The sequence below is a fragment of the Colletotrichum gloeosporioides genome (genome assembly GCF_011800055.1).
Source record: "Colletotrichum gloeosporioides strain Lc1 chromosome Unknown consensus_32, whole genome shotgun sequence".
Lineage (NCBI taxonomy): Eukaryota > Fungi > Ascomycota > Sordariomycetes > Glomerellales > Glomerellaceae > Colletotrichum > Colletotrichum gloeosporioides.
This window is the reverse complement of record NW_025544677.1, coordinates 878,646-893,708: the sequence shown is the minus strand read 5'-3', so window position 1 is coordinate 893,708 and position 15,063 is coordinate 878,646. Positions and strand designations below refer to the sequence as shown.

Sequence of the window (15,063 nt, the reverse complement as noted above, 5' to 3'; positions counted from 1 at the left end):
AGCTTGAGCGAGATGCCAAGAGGCTTTGTCACATATATCACCGAAAAGCTTTCGGAAGAGCAGTCTTGTTTGAATCAAAGATAAAAAGTTGCTTGCATTTTTGACCTGTACCTCGTGTACGATGGTCGATACTATTTACATTCAAGAAAAACGCTGTTCAGTTGCCATCCGAATTGATGACTTAGACGTACTCGGCGCACATCACATCGCTACCCAGATCCATGACTTCGGCAATCGTAGCGTTGGGCATGATACCAACCATCCACAAGTTGTGGTTGAGGGTAGTCTCGTTGCCAGAGTCACCGTCATAGTCGAGGATAGAAGCGCTGGGGTATTCCATGCCGTTTTGCTCGAGGTAGCTATCCAGGGGAATGTTGCGACCACCCATATCGGTCAAGCGGGTAGTGAGATTAGCCTGCTGCCACTCCCACCAGAGACGGTCCAAGTTTGTGTGGTGAAGGAAGAAGAGCGGGTCACCGGGGCTACCGACAACATCAAGCATCTGTCGGAACGGCGTTAGTTATCAGTAAACAAATGGATGTGGGCAAGGTCAAGCTTACGGTGCCACCAACAGCAGAGTGGCCAGCGGTATGGGGGTTGACTTGGTAGCACTCGAACGCCGCAGTGTAGTTCTCGGAGGCGAAGCACTCGTCGATGTACTGTTGCTGGCCGGTCTGGAAGCCATTGGAGTTGAAGGAGCGAGTCAGGCAGTCGTTGGCGTAGTTGGAGGTGGAGTTGATGTGAAGCGTCAGGTTGACGAAGGGGCCGTCGGTAACGCAGTCGCCGCCCTCACCACCAAAACCAGTGTCGGGATCAAAGACAACAGACTGGTTCAGGGCATCCATGTCGAGGACCTCGTTCCAGTACGGCTGGCCACCCTCGTAGCCGCACTCAGACTGAAGCAAGTACTCGTGGACACGCATAAAGTAGCGGTGCCAGGGGAGGAAAGATCCCTGCGTTGATTATCTGATTAGATTTCCTTGTTCAATCAAAGCTCATGTTTTGACAAGGCCTTACAGTGTTGTGGATAACGTTGGACTGAACAATGTGGGCCCAGTCGAGCTCGTCCCAGCGGTTGATAGCACCCTCAATGTCGGTCTTGGCGGTGGTGTTCATCAAGCAGAGTTCTGCGTTGATGTACGCCGACTTCTCGGTATCTGTCATGTTGTTCCATGCCTTGCGCTGCGTCTTTGTCGTGCAGGTCGTGTTCCACGAAGCTGCGGCGGCCGCGAGGCCACACGTCGCGAGGACAGTGAATAAAGAGCGGAGAGTAACAGTCATTTTGGCCAAGTTCTAAAGAAGCAAAAGACTAAGAAACGACTGAAAAGGAAAGAGCGAAGTGAGATACTCGAGTTGAAGCCAAGAAGCTGATGGTGGTGAAGAGAGAAACGCCTGAACTCCATGGCGAACAGACACAACTTATAAGATTTTCGCTGACTTAGACCAGGCTACTGCACGATGTTCCTCATTGCCCAAATCGTGATGTTCAACATGGGAGATTACTGCTGCTGCTGCGCAATCGGCCAATGCGCCTCGCTTGGCAAACCGCGTCACCCCGGCTTCATTGGGACGAACCGGCGTTTGTAGCCCACTTCCCGTCCCGTTTCCCCTTTTAAGCGGAGTCAACACCACAGAGACATGTGGGATGAGGCTCCCATGCTTAAAGCTTCCCCTGACTAAGACCCAGAATAGAAACAAAACTCTCCACAGACACACGTAACGTATAGCCTTGGTATATGGGAGAAGGGCTCTTTGGCAGCCATTGGCCTGGGTTGCGGTGAAGGCGATTACGTCTCTTCGGCTCCGACCGGTGACATCGTGGCATGCGCGATACCGTATTCTTCTGTGGGGGATCTCGGCTCCTGAACAGCTCCTGAGCGGCTCCCGAAGAGTTGGTTCAGGTAAACAGCAGGCTATCCAATCCGGTCCCTGTTGTCAATGCACGGCAGTTGGGACAGTGTTGCAAAGTCCACAAGCCGCGTCAGTTGGAACTTGAGTAAGCATGGGGTCTACCAGCAGCAACGATGTCTCTTAACCCCGGATGAGGGCCTTTAGTCTCCTGCCTCCAGCTTAATGCCTCAAAAATCGAGCAATCTGTGAATAAAGAAATTGGTTTGGTGACATCCGGCGAGCGGCTAGCCCGAGGTGGCATTCGCTTCAGCTTGCAGCGCCAAGTCTGTCATTGGTGCCTCCATTCAGGTCCATCTACTGGGATTAGTAGTCAAAATGAACCGGCAGTCTTGGCAAACCACAAAGCTGGAAGCTTAGCTGTGCAGTAGAAGGATGATTCGATGCAGACTTCCAGATCATCTCATCTTTGGGATCTGCGCGCACTGGATACTGGCTGCCAACGCTCTGACACTGAACATGTTCTACGCGTAAGTAGGCAGGCTGTGGAGTTACATTGGCTGCACGGAGGGTCAACCAGCTTACCCCGGGAAACCGAAGAATGGAGCGTTCCAGGCCTGAACTCTTGACGATCAGTGACCCTGGGTTGAAGCCACACAGGCGAACGAAAGTTGCGTGCGGCTGCCATTTGATAAACAACGAGTGCGCTTGGGCATCTTCATTGACAAGAAACCTGATTGCTATTCTTTTTATTTGCTTACTGATGTCGCTGACGGGCGAGCCATTCCCAGACGACGTTGTCAATTAACTTTCGCTTGGTTGCATGTGGCTGAGCAAGTTTTCTTACACGTATGGAGAAGGCATCCCTGTGTATCTCACAACTGCGTAGTCTTGGAATAGCATAGTTACAAGCAGGAATACGTACTCCGTGACACCAGATGGCTGGAATCTACTTATTCTTCCTAGGATACGTTTGTTTATTCACGACATGCTTTCAGACTGGGACCCTGAAGCTGGGTCAAGCCACAACTTTGCCTCCCATCGGCATTTTGTTAGCGGCTCCCACCGCATCCCGAAGCTTCTGGACTTCCGAGCATTCCACCTGTCCGTATTGTTCTTTGCGGCAACTCTAGATGCCGTTCTTTGGCTGAGGTCGTTGAAGCCGCTGCTGCATCCTTGGTGTTTTCGGCAAGTCCGACGGCCACTAAACTAGACTCAGCTCTTCCCCAGGCTTCGACGGCTAAGCCACTTAAATTCAAACCTGGCTTGTATTTTCCTTACTTCATCAAATTTTATGTCTCTTTGCCATGCAAGATGTAGCATGACCAGAATGAGCCATCTTAAGAATCTTCGTGTTGCTGGTTTGCGCGCTGACGTGGGCCGAAGCTTTCTGGAGTCTGTGAGAGCGCCACATCCCTCAAGATGTGCTTCTAGGTGGTAATCAGCTAAAACCCTTCTTTGACTTGCCGATATTCGAAGACAATACTCTGCGGTAGTTACTCGTAGCCCAAGTCAAAAGCTCTTCTGGCTGCAAGGTGTAGGCAGTTCTTAAGATTGAGCATGAACTACAACCTGCCCAGCATACGACCTCTTATCTTGCAGGCTCTCAAAGTTATATTCATTAGCAGCCGGAACTTTCCATCCTAGTTCGGCGACTCTCTTCTAATGGTAGGCTTTGGTCCGGGTATTCAAGTGAATTGACGTCAGTATCATCTTCCTCGCAGAGAACGTTGTCAGTAGTAAAGGGAAAACGGTTGCCTCCAGTGTTCGTATTATGGCGGTCATGGGGTACTGCATGTTCTACTACAAAGACGATCAAAGATGCCCTGAACTCGCCGAAAGCAAAGCATCACCACATGGCCTACAATGACCTACACGGGCGTGGGATTCGGGAGAACAAATTATCGACAGTCCCAAAGAGGACCTCACCAGATCCTGTCCATCGACGATGTTGAGTTTGAGGCCCGGCAGGAGTTAGCTAGCTTGGGTCACGGCCAACATGGCTACTAGCATTAGCAACTCTCTACGACCACAACCAGGCACTTCTCGGCACTTTCGTTCACCAGTCGTATCCGTGCATCTCTGTCTATGACGACATCCACAAATATGCCAAGGCGCCTGACAAGGGGGCACTTTTACTCGAAGGGAATGTGGTGGAGGTGCCCATCCCCGATGAGGTGAATCCATTTGCAAACTACGCTTGTACTGTCGCGGACAACCTCTCAGGCATTGGAGCACCTCTTATGTCTTGTAGCCGGTTCTTGCTCCGGCTTCGACTGCCACATCGTTGATCAAAACTGGAAGGCTTTGTAGTGAATGGGATGCGATTGTAGGTTAGAATTGCGGATAATTCGGTCTATGAAATCAGAGACTGGATCCTGCGGTATGGATTTGTGACGGCGTCGTCGTTGGTTGTGAGGCGAGACCAGTGGGACAGCAATGATTTTAATGCGCAGTGTAAAACGTTTTTTCGCGTGGTCATTTCTTGAAGACTGTGAAGTAATTAGGGTTGATTTGATACAACAATTACGGACACGCTAAAAATGATCGATCCAACACTAGAGCTTGATCAGCGTCCTTTGAAGGACTTTCTTGGAACGCCACTGCTCGTAGCATGTTGGTTGACAGCACGTCCTTCATAGCCAAGAACACAGGGTAATCGGCAATTGTTGTTCTGGGCAACAAAGACATGGTTCTTTTTATGGATAAAAACGAGTCGATCGGCCTGCGCGTCTGCTCCACTTCGGGAGTGGCTGGCTCCGGTGAGTCGTCCATCGTCAAGTGGGAGTGCCAAGCGACATGGACTCTAACGGTATTTCCGCTGAAATTTCCACATCAGCGGGGACTTCAGAGCGGCGGCCGAGACGATCTTCGGGATATCGGACAACCACCGGGGGAAGACCCGTGACACCGGTACAGATCTAGGGCCTGCGGTATATATAGAAATGTCCGCATGCCGCCCGCGGCAAACACATCCGAGCTTCACGTCTCACCGAGCCATCATCTGTAGGCTTAGAGTCGAGAACCATGATGTTTTCCCTATCTCCGTGGAACTACCACTACCTCGATACATCATCCAAAGAGATGAACCTAATTACCCCAGTAGTAGGTAGGCAGTTGACGTACTCAAACGAAGCCTCGCCTTTCTTCAGTACCGATACCTCATGCCACGTCCGGAACTTCCTCTCATTACCGAATGTCTTCGCGTGCTTGATGGCCCCGAGGTAGATCGCGAGATGGGACTTGTGTTTCTTGGCCCACTCCTCCAGGGTTTGCAAGCTCGTGAAGAACCCAGCGCCACATGTTTCTTTCTTCGTACGGCCTGCTTCGTCACGGTTGCCAAGATACCTCAACCCCATCGCTCCGCCATCATTGCGGTTGTCCCATAAATAAGCCAAACCATTCCTCAAAGTTGGCTCCAGGTTATTCTCATAGGATTCGGTCTCTTCAGGGCCACAGTTCTCCCAGAATTGTCCAGATCGGATGTGTACCATGTGGTCATAGTTTGTCCCAACCAGGTGTTTTCCAAGTCCCTGCGGTGCCGTTTCTGGCCTGCTACCATGAGCTGCATCGTCTTGCTCGAAGAGGTCGTGCGCAGATTCAGGAATGCGGTCTCTCGCAGCGCCCCAGTACGCAGTTAACTCATGTTCCGCCGTCTTGGTTCCGGGCAATTTCGCCAACCCAGGGAGGTAATCGAGACCAGAGTAGTTTGTTTCCAGTCGAGAAATCGGTGTCAGGAAACTTTCGGTCCATACCCCGACATTCTTCCGTACATTCTCGGGCAGGCTGGAGTGTATTGAGGGGAGACTGAGTCGCTGCAAGCTGCGCTTGCCTCTCGCTTCATCGTTCCAGTAACAGACCCAAATACTTGCACCCGGCAAGTCATCGCCATCCAGATAGTTGAATTGCTCTTTTGCCAGTGGTGGGTCTTCGTCTTCATCAAGCCAAGCTTGAACAGCTGCGTTGACTTGCTCGATGTCATTGTCGCTGGAGTGCGGCTGTACGCCGATGTAAGCCGTGAAAAGCCGCTCGACACCGGCGGGCAGGACCAGCTGCCAGCGGGGAATCGGAGGTTTGTGATTCTTTGGCTGCCGAAGAGGATATGTTCGCAAGGGACAGGCCATTTTTCTATCTTTCGCGAGTGCCTGAATTTGATTTTGAGTCTCGTTTCGAAGCTTGAGAGGTGTATTATGTGCTTCAATCATCCATGGAAATAGGTCTGAAGGGCGCGGTCAAACGACATGCAGCGGAGCCGGTCAGGGAAGAGCCATTACTAACAGAAAACGCCATTGGTCACAGGACCGGAATCGCGAATCGCATCGGGAGCTACTTTTGGCTCCGAGTCGAAATGGCGAAAAGGCCAATGGTACTACATGCGCCGAAATGCTATCATTGGCAATATACTGTGTATGTACTGTTGAACAAGCCAGCGCAAACATACCACTCTGACATCTCTACCATTGTATTGAATCGTTTGTGCAGGAAAAGATGAATCTTTCAGTCGGCGAGATGTTTGTTCTGGTTCGCTCCTTTGAGTGATTCAGAACATGGCACCAGCCTTGGAATAATCAGCAGACCTACTGATTTATTGAGTGAATGACATTACGACAGTCCTTATGAATCGCAACAGCTTATTTTCGGTCGTTAATTCTGCGAACAAAAGAATTGTCAACTTATTCTCGGAGAGACACTTAAGCCCGGGGCTAGACCGGACCTTCTCATGTTGGGTTTCCAGCATCACAGTAAGACAACACCAGCAACTAAGTGAATCACAACCGAAAGAACCTCTCAGCCTTAGAAATACCATATCAGAATTAAGTATCCGATTTCCACAAAAGGTAAGCAACATGTCTTTTCCAGCCTCTCATACTTACGTCCCGGCCACGGCACCAGCTAAGCGTGGCCCTTCTCTTCGAGTCAACACCTCTTCCTCCGAATATGGCGAGAAAGCGGTCTACCGAAAAACCCTCCGGATTGCCAACCTGTCTCTCTCTGCCGCCATCGAAGAAGTTTCCAAGCAGCCCCTACCGGAATATGACCCTTACTCACATGAGCGAGCGCAATTTTCTAGCTTCGCCTTAGAGCACTCGGGCGATGAGGGTCGAATGGACTACCTCCACTGGAAGATGGTGCACAACTGCCGCCCAGGGAGTATTTGGGCCATGTGCGGTTGTGAAAACCCCATCATCGAACTGGGCGAGGATGAGGAGCCCTTGACAAATGAGGAGTGGAACCGGCGACTGTATGATGACCAGATCCCATTTGGTCTTCAAACGAACCACGTGCCTTCGACAGCGAACATCAACACCGCAATACTGACGGATTACAACGGACCCGACTCACAGTCTGGCTCTTTGCAGTCATTGCAGGAGGCTGATATGGGAACCATTGCACTTGATCAGCAGCATCTGCAACAGGATTGCGATGGGTCGCCAAGTTTGGATCGGTCTGCCCCCTCGGAATCGTTGAGTCCTCTCGATGTGAATCCAGTCGAGCCTTCGCTTCAGATGCCCTTCCCGTCTGAGCTACAAGCATCATCTACAGACCTATCTGGTCAGCCCGCGCCCCAACCCGAGCCCTCACTTCAAGTGCCCTTTCCTTCTGAGCAACAAGCATCTTCTATAGACCAACCTGATCAGCCTGCGCCCCAACTGAATGGGAATGCCGAAGAGTTTGTCCCAAACCTTCGGGGAGGTTATACTCGAACCGATCGCGATGCAGAAGGAGGGCGCTTAGCGTGTTCTAAGAACAAGTTGCAGATGCACTTAGGCCTGTGGGTTTTGATAATTGTCTGCGCGATTGGAGCCCTGGTAATGCTCATTTTCTTGATCATATTCTACACTAACCGGAAGCTTCTTTCTAGCTGATTGTCGGCGCGCAGTTCTACACAGAAGCACTTGGCTATTGGGTAAGTTGGGAGTCAATAAGGTGCACAGCAGTGCATGGAAATAGAGGAGTTTTGATGTGCGGCCGGATACTTCGGGCTAACCGAACAATATGACCTAGTTGCATTGAAAACTCGTTCTGATGTCGGTGTTATGTCCATCCCCGCTGTTGTCGTCTTCACGTTCATTGTTCATACCATGCCGCCGTGGCTTGTGCCGTCGACAGTGTCACCTCAACCACGAGCATCTTCGCATCATCTGCCTTGGGTGGATGCTGGCGTCAGCAAGACTAACCGACGCATCCGGCAGTCTGTTCAACGCAGGCCTCTCGACGCCTAGCCTGGAAGTCATACTGGTGAGCTTACTTTCCAAAGAATCTTAAAGAATCTTCCATTTCCCATCATGTTTCGCCAGACACTAGCACGGCCTTAGATGAACAGCATCTGATCTCAAACAGAAACCGCTGCACATCACCGGCTTCACAAAGTCCACGAATGAGTGACCAGCGGCTGACCCGGAAGCTTGCGGCGGACGTTCGAGAAGTCATACCGTTGACGAAGCCGGTTCTCGAAACACCCACCGACCTCTCATAACTGTGATAAGAAGCCCAAGGTGCACACCACAACACGCCCACTTTGGTATCATGACGTTCATTCATAGTTTGACAACGCATGGATGAGGCTGTCGAGGTTGACCCGAGCAGTCGGTGTGGAGGACCGGATGCGGAATGAGGGGTTGAATGAGAGGACGGACCTCGAACAAGAACAGCCGCCATGAACCTACGACGCATCGTAAATGATTCGTAAATGTCGAACCTGAGTGTGCTATATATCTGAGTGATTAAAAGCGAAAATAGTCACGGAAGTCACATCCTGGTGATTACCATCGCCTACACAAATCTCCTTTCCGTAATGCGGCAAAGCTTCCTGTTATCAGGAAATGGACATACATCACAACGACGACCGAATGGCAGTCGCGGAACAGCATGTCTTGGCAGATTTCGAAAGGGTGTAGGGCCCAAGCTCCCTCAGTGAGAACATGCCAACCCGGTGAGGGGGTTCGCGATTTGCATAATGAAGCCATCAGGTTAGCTTTTCGTCCGATGCCTAATCATTAATCTAAACTGGATACGGATACAACACCAAGCTCCTCTGAATATCTAGAAAAGCTCTCTGTAGCCCAACAGTCTGTAGATGGTATCAGGCAGTATCTCAGTCTATCAGAAAAACTTCTCATAACGTTACTTGATCTCCTACAACAAACATGTTGAAGAACTGCATGCAAGCATTTCTCCTCACCCTCTGGGCCTCACACACTTGTGCCAAAGCTCTGGAGGCTCCCATTCCTGGCTACGGCGTCTTTGTCCCGCGATGGGAGATCACCGGTCCAGACGGTAAGAACCTTGTTCTCCGCGGCACGGTGGAGGAGGTCTCCGGCCAGCTCCGCAGCATCAACCCGGATTGGGATCACAAAGCCGCCACCCGCAATCTTCAAGACCGCGCCGTCTTTGACGACAAGTCGAACACGCTCTGCCACAACTTCCGCGAGGGCAACCGCTCGGCTGCCACCCTGGATATTGACTACCTTCGCTCTGTGCCCGGGAAGCCACTCAATGGAGCCGGCCCAGCGAATTGGTATGCCCTGAACTGTTTCTTCTTCTGAGAAGGGCACCGCTAATCTCTCACAGCGGAAGGGTGAGCTGCCGAAACTCGACCGGAATCTGGTGGTGCAACGACGTAAGTGGACAATTCCACCACTCAAAGCAGATTCTTTGAGAGCACATCTGACATCCCTGAACAACCCAGGTCAACAGCCCCAAAGAGCTCACCTCCTTCGCCGACATTGCAGACGGCGCCAGCCGCGTCTTGAGCGTCTGCACAGACAAGTTGGACGCCAACCAGGGCGAAGCAATGACCGTCAGTGGCCAGGCCTTCCATCCTGACAACTGGAACGTTGTCATTCGCGGTGGAGATGATTGTTCCAACTCTGGCCAGAACATCTCAGCCAGAGGACTGAAGATGTCTCGATTCTTCAAGTTTTTGTGAATATGATCATGGCAGGCCAGGTTAGAAATGGAGAGTATCGTTCAACTATTTCATCGCCGTTGGCCCGGCTGTACCTAGATGAATATCTGCCGTTCAAGAATCCTACATTGAATTTGCCTCGTCATATTGTATGTGGTACCCAGAAAAGTGCAACTCCTTAAGCCATATTGCTTGTCCCGACAAGATTGAGATACACCTGAAACGAACACAATAATACACAGAGACGTTTACTTTGCAGTGACCCGACCCAAGTGATATAGAATAGTAATCATCGCCATAATCCTCGCGAAAAAGGGTTTTGAATACTGGCTTATGGTAACTGAAGCGCCTGTCAAATCCGCCGTGACACAGTACCGCATATGAACCGTAAATCACCTCACCACGGGTGCTCGTATCAGTGGGTTCTTCAAAAGTCGTACGGCTACTCATGATTAGTGTTTGTCGATTCTCTCTCCCTGATTTCTAGCCTCAAACCCATCACGAAAGCTCACCAACAAGTCCCTCCCAGCTCTCATCCTCCAAAGCCAATCCCCCAGATGTAGTCCCATACCCCCTCTCCCTCTCCCTAAGCACCCCCTTCCCCCTCTTCTCCTGCATCTTCCTCTGATCCTCTCGATACCACCTCCAAACCGCAACCCAAAACCCAACAAAAAACAGCATCCTAAATCTCGTCAGCCCATCCATCCATCCGCCAAGATGACCCGTCCAAGAGAGAGAACTCACCACATCGAGACAACCCCAATCACAACCCCCACCAACCCCCTCCCCTTACCGCCAACACCCCCAGCACAAACAACAACACCACAAAAGCTCGCCATAACCAACCCGGCAGCCTGCATCCCCAAATCCGCCAGCCTCGTCCGCGCCTTCACCCCATACAACAACAGCCCCGAAAACGAGACGCTGAAGAGGACCAACAGCCCCGGCGACGCAACCTCGGCCAACCTATGTCACGTCAGCATTCACTCCCTCTCACTTCAACTCATGCTAAACATACCAAACCCACACCTCAAAGTCCTCCCCACACATGCCCATCCACACAACCCACCCCTCGACAAACACCACAGAAACACACTGCATCACCAGCAACGCCGCAAAGGCGACATCTGCCAGACTCAGACCCCACCATTCATTCGCCTCAGCGCCGCCGGAGGAGCGGTCCACCCGCACCCTCCTCAACGCCGCCTCCTCGTCGTAGTCTTGGACCGTGATGATGGGCAGGTACCCCCTCGACCCGTTCCACGCCACCTTCTCCTCCTTTGGCGAGCCGACGCGCGTGAGGATCGCCATCAAGGCGAGCCGTGATACCGTTTCCATGTCTCCCAACCTCTCTGCGTCTGTTGTGTGCCGTGGCGACGTTGTAAAGTCCGGAGCCGTGATCCTGTTTCGTGCAATTTCCCGGATTTCGATTCGAGCAGTAAGCGAAACAGAGATTTTCGACTCGACGTATTTTTCACACTGGCAAGTCGTATTTGAGCGCTGCGATCATGTCAGTGATGGTGAGTTGTGGTGTCGTTTGGTCCACATGACCACCACCACCACCTCCTGGCACCTGAGCACCTCATCCCCGCCCCCTCAGCAGGCCAACCCCAAACTCATCTCTCAGCAGCACACGAGCACGCGCGAGACTCTGCATTAGTCACATATCTCTGTTTTACACGCTACATCATTACTCCAAATCATGATACCGTCCGGAACCCATCATACTCTACAGCCGACAACGCCAAAAATGCCCGTCCATCCGTGCGTCCAAACCATGTCCTCCCAAACGAAAGGAGAAGATGAAGCGTCATAATACTGGCCACGGCGGGAATCGCCTTTACTCCAGGCTCATCCTCGCCTCGTCGCCAATGCCCCATTGCCCGCCGTCCTTACCCTGCAGAGCAAGGTTGAGCTTCAGCCCCAACGCCGCTGCTTCCTCCTCGCTCTTGGCCTCGCTGGCCCTCCGGCTGCGGTCCTGCTCCGTGTCGACCTTGCTCGAGATGCTCTTGTCCGTAACTTTTCTCCTGAGCGAAGGCGTCTTGAAGAACGACCTTCCACCGGAGCTTGTCGATAGCGTCGACGCCGTATCGTCCTTTTCTCTTTCCGCATCCTTGTTATGTATCGTTAGATCCGGTGTTGATTGTGCGGGGGAAACCATCTTCTCCTCGAGAGTGCTGTATCTCTGAGTCGTCAGGGCGGGACCCGGGGGACTACCTATCGGCGAGCCGGGTCGCGGCGGCGCTTGTGCTGCGTCGAGTTCGTGTGCAATCTCGTCCTCGGAGACCTCCACCAGTTCGGCATCGCGGTACCACTTTCTCCGGCGCGTCCATCTGCCCCAGCCGTCTGATCCGCGGCGGCCGTTTTGCCACTGTACCCGTTAGATTTAGCCTTAATTCTTCCTTGGCAAGGAGATGCATACCTTGTTATCGTAGTATATCCAGCCGTTCTTACCGGCTTCCCCGTCATAGTCCACTGGCTCGGTCCCATCGTCGGGCACACCGTCGACCCGCCACTTGCTGCCCTCAACCCACCGCCAGCGCATGTTGCTACCATCCTCAACTTCGGGCAGTTCAAAGGTGTCGCGCGACGGCACAGGGTTGTTGTGCTCGTCAGTCCATGCAGAGCGTTCATAAGCGAACATGCTCTGAGTCCAGCCGAGGCCGACCCACCGTCTTTGGTTCTCGTAAATAATGAATGTAAACTTCACACCCGCGTCCTTGCTTGTGGCGTTATTGCTGTGCCTGTGAGACTGCTGGCGTAAGGCCTTGGTCAGCTCCGACGTCGCCGGGCGCTTCGCCTGCACCTTGCCGGGTTCTCCATTCGCAGACAAGTCCACCGCAATTGCCTTGACAGGCTTCTCAAACGTCAGGCCAGTGACCAGAGCAGCCGTCTTGCGAACCGTCGCACTACGCCACAGAAGCGTTCGTGCGACACGCATGACTCTGGCATGCCATGTCAGAACTAGGGTGCCGAAGAGCAGCGCTATCCTCCTCGTCGTGATGATGCGCAGAGGAGGCAGGGTCAGAATCACCCAGAAGGGCGTGCAGAACAGTATCCTCACGAAGAGCGTAGTTAAAGCCGGTCTGGTGGTGGCCGACGTCGGGGTCCGCTGGGTGCTCAGGAAGTCGGTCAGCTCGAGTAGGGGTTCGAGGAGCACGTTACACCGTCCGGTGAACTCCTTCAAGGTCTCGACGATCTCGTCCAACGTCTTCTGGTGCCTTGTGTTTGTGATCTCCGACTCGTTGCGTTGGTGTCCCTTGGCGGCGTTGCCGGCTGTGTTACTCTTCGGCGCTAGCTTCTGTCCCTTGCCTGCTGCCGAAGGTCCCGCAGCCTGTCCACCGGCGGCGTCCTTGGAGGCCGGTTCTGTCCACCCGCTACTGCTCAGTGGACTGAAGCGGCGGCCGTACATGCCAAGGATCAAGGTAAGGACAACGACGATGGGCCCGGCCATGCGCACGACAATGTCTCCGTACAGCACGACGGCCCAGAAGGAGGCCAGCAGGAGAAAGCTCTCCCACGGGTCGGCGGTGGTCCATGTCAGCAAACCAGCGAGCTTGTTGAGAGGAAGCAAGAAGGGATGCGAGTATGCCAAGGCGCGTGTTATCTGGGGTGGTGTGGCGAGGAGCAGAGGCGACTTTTGATGGACGATGATTGTCGAGCGGCGGGAGGAGCGGCTTGGGGTGTTTGCGGAGAGGGTGACGGGGGAGAAGGTCGCGTAGGTGGGGGGCGCGCCGGAGGGTGTGCCGTCGTAGCCGGAGCTGGCTTGGGAGGGATCGATCGAGTCGGCATCGGGGCCGCGGTGGGCTTTCGGGGTCGACATGTGGACTAGCCAGGGCGTATCCTACGCGAAGCACGGGGAGGTTAGCCGGGCTGTTGGGGGTGGATAGACGATGGATGCGAGATGACAAGCAGCGGCAGCAGCAGACGATGCGGCCGGGCAAGTCAGTGTCGCTGCGGAAAGGCGCACGAGGCGAGGGCCATTTGGGTGCAGGACGAGAGTAGTCGACGTAGTTGGAGAAGAGGGAAGAGGGTGTGGCAGTTGAGGCTATGACGTGGCTGATGCGTTGAGGGAGCCAAAGCGCGCGAGGCCAGGCCGAGGAGCTTTTTGCAGTGTGGTGGTAAAGTGTTTGCCCGAGGAGGGTAAAGGAAGGTGTGATGGTTGGTGGTGACAGCTGTCCGGAGCTCTCTCTGTTTGCTGGAGTGTTCGGCTTTGCTCTGCTCGCACTGCGCAAGGATGCGGCAATGCGACGATGGATGGGACGGAGAGGAGTGGAGGCAAACAACAGGCAGGCAGGCAACTCGTCTGGCTGGATTGGATGCTGATGGACGGGGACGGGGCAGATGGAGAGAAAAGAGCAGGGGAAGGTGGTGGCTCACAAAGGCAGCCATCAATGTCCGGGCTTCCGCTGATCTTCGGGGGGCCCTGCTGCGGGTTGCTGCGGGTGTTGCTCGCTGGCCGGACCTCGTCGGGTTACGGCTCGTCGACGATGACGGGAGGTCGAGATGGCGGACGAGGACGAGAGACGTCAAGTCAAGAGGTCAAGAGGTCGAGGGGCCAAGCCCAGCCGCGGGGGGAATGGAATGCCGTCGTCGCGGGGAACGGAGCAGCGCATGCGCTTTCGTCGGTGTCGGGTCGCGCCGGTGGATCGCAACGTCATCGGTTTCGGTCGCTTCGATTGTAGGTGGACACGGGAATGGGTTGTGTGTCGCACTCGCCCAGCTTCAGCTCGCCAGTGTCCGTGTCTTCGGCATTGGGCAGCGTGTGTCGTCGACTGCTGAGGCTCCCGGGAGGCGTGTTGTTGATGTCGATGCAGAGTTTGGTGTTTTGGTGTTGAAAAGGTAAGAAAGCCGTCCAGAAGGTGCGTATGACAGAGGAAGGAAGAAACGACGGACTATTCGGAGGTGTCCCGCCTGGTGCTGCAGAAATGCGACAACGATGAAGGCAGGCCCGAGGTGCCTTTAGGTAAGGTCAGGTAAGGTAAGGTAGCCCAGGGAAGGTACCTTAACCGCGGATCTGGATGCAGCTCCTCTCCCCTCCCCTCACTCACTGAACACCTTCCCCTGCCACGTGAGACACCCATTGCAGCTTTCCCCTTTAGCGTCTGTTTCCCGCCCTTCCAAGTCCCTTTCCAGCGCAGACAGCACCTGTGACCCGCGAGGCAGTGGAGCTACACGCGCATTCCAACCCCGCCATCACCACTGTTGCCTGCAGGGAGCCCGCCATTCCACTGCATTGGATTGCATTGGATTGGCTTGGTTGGCTTGCATCCCCGGCCTGCTTTATTCCCCGGCAATCACATGCA

At 53.6% G+C, this 15,063-nt stretch overlaps 7 protein-coding genes across 7 annotated transcripts; 2 read left to right on the top strand and 5 right to left on the bottom strand.

Annotated features, from left to right (window-relative positions):
* Positions 1–181: 181 nt before the first annotated feature.
* Positions 182–1,293, bottom strand: GCG54_00007321 (Tyrosinase ustQ; the record flags this gene model as incomplete). Its single annotated transcript, XM_045407303.1, has 3 exons — positions 182–502; positions 561–953; positions 1,018–1,293. Coding segments are annotated over 3 exons (990 nt in total), but the record flags the coding sequence as incomplete, so codon positions are not given.
* A 3,332-nt stretch (positions 1,294–4,625) lies between these two features.
* Positions 4,626–4,877, bottom strand: GCG54_00007320 (uncharacterized protein; the record flags this gene model as incomplete). The annotated part of the gene is made up of 2 exons (XM_045407302.1): positions 4,626–4,769; positions 4,842–4,877. 2 exons carry the CDS (start codon positions 4,875–4,877, stop codon positions 4,626–4,628), a joined length of 180 nt encoding a protein of 59 aa, XP_045266223.1.
* A 30-nt stretch (positions 4,878–4,907) lies between these two features.
* GCG54_00007319 (uncharacterized protein) lies at positions 4,908–5,972 on the bottom strand (the record flags this gene model as incomplete). Its single annotated transcript, XM_045407301.1, has 1 exon — positions 4,908–5,972. The coding sequence occupies one exon, from the start codon at positions 5,970–5,972 to the stop codon at positions 4,908–4,910; it is 1,065 nt and encodes a 354-aa protein (XP_045266222.1).
* A 723-nt stretch (positions 5,973–6,695) lies between these two features.
* Positions 6,696–7,715, top strand: GCG54_00007318 (uncharacterized protein; the record flags this gene model as incomplete). Its single annotated transcript, XM_045407300.1, has 1 exon — positions 6,696–7,715. The coding sequence occupies one exon, from the start codon at positions 6,696–6,698 to the stop codon at positions 7,713–7,715; it is 1,020 nt and encodes a 339-aa protein (XP_045266221.1).
* Positions 7,716–8,996: 1,281 nt separating this feature from the next.
* Positions 8,997–9,778, top strand: GCG54_00007317 (uncharacterized protein; the record flags this gene model as incomplete). Its single annotated transcript, XM_045407299.1, has 3 exons — positions 8,997–9,367; positions 9,421–9,469; positions 9,539–9,778. 3 exons carry the CDS (start codon positions 8,997–8,999, stop codon positions 9,776–9,778), a joined length of 660 nt encoding a protein of 219 aa, XP_045266220.1.
* A 477-nt stretch (positions 9,779–10,255) lies between these two features.
* GCG54_00007316 (uncharacterized protein) lies at positions 10,256–11,095 on the bottom strand (the record flags this gene model as incomplete). The annotated part of the gene is made up of 3 exons (XM_045407298.1): positions 10,256–10,439; positions 10,604–10,723; positions 10,776–11,095. The coding sequence occupies 3 exons, from the start codon at positions 11,093–11,095 to the stop codon at positions 10,256–10,258; spliced, it is 624 nt and encodes a 207-aa protein (XP_045266219.1).
* A 502-nt stretch (positions 11,096–11,597) lies between these two features.
* Positions 11,598–13,580, bottom strand: GCG54_00007315 (Peroxisomal membrane protein PEX30; the record flags this gene model as incomplete). The annotated part of the gene is made up of 2 exons (XM_045407297.1): positions 11,598–12,128; positions 12,180–13,580. The coding sequence occupies 2 exons, from the start codon at positions 13,578–13,580 to the stop codon at positions 11,598–11,600; spliced, it is 1,932 nt and encodes a 643-aa protein (XP_045266218.1).
* Between the last annotated feature and the right edge of the window lie 1,483 nt (positions 13,581–15,063).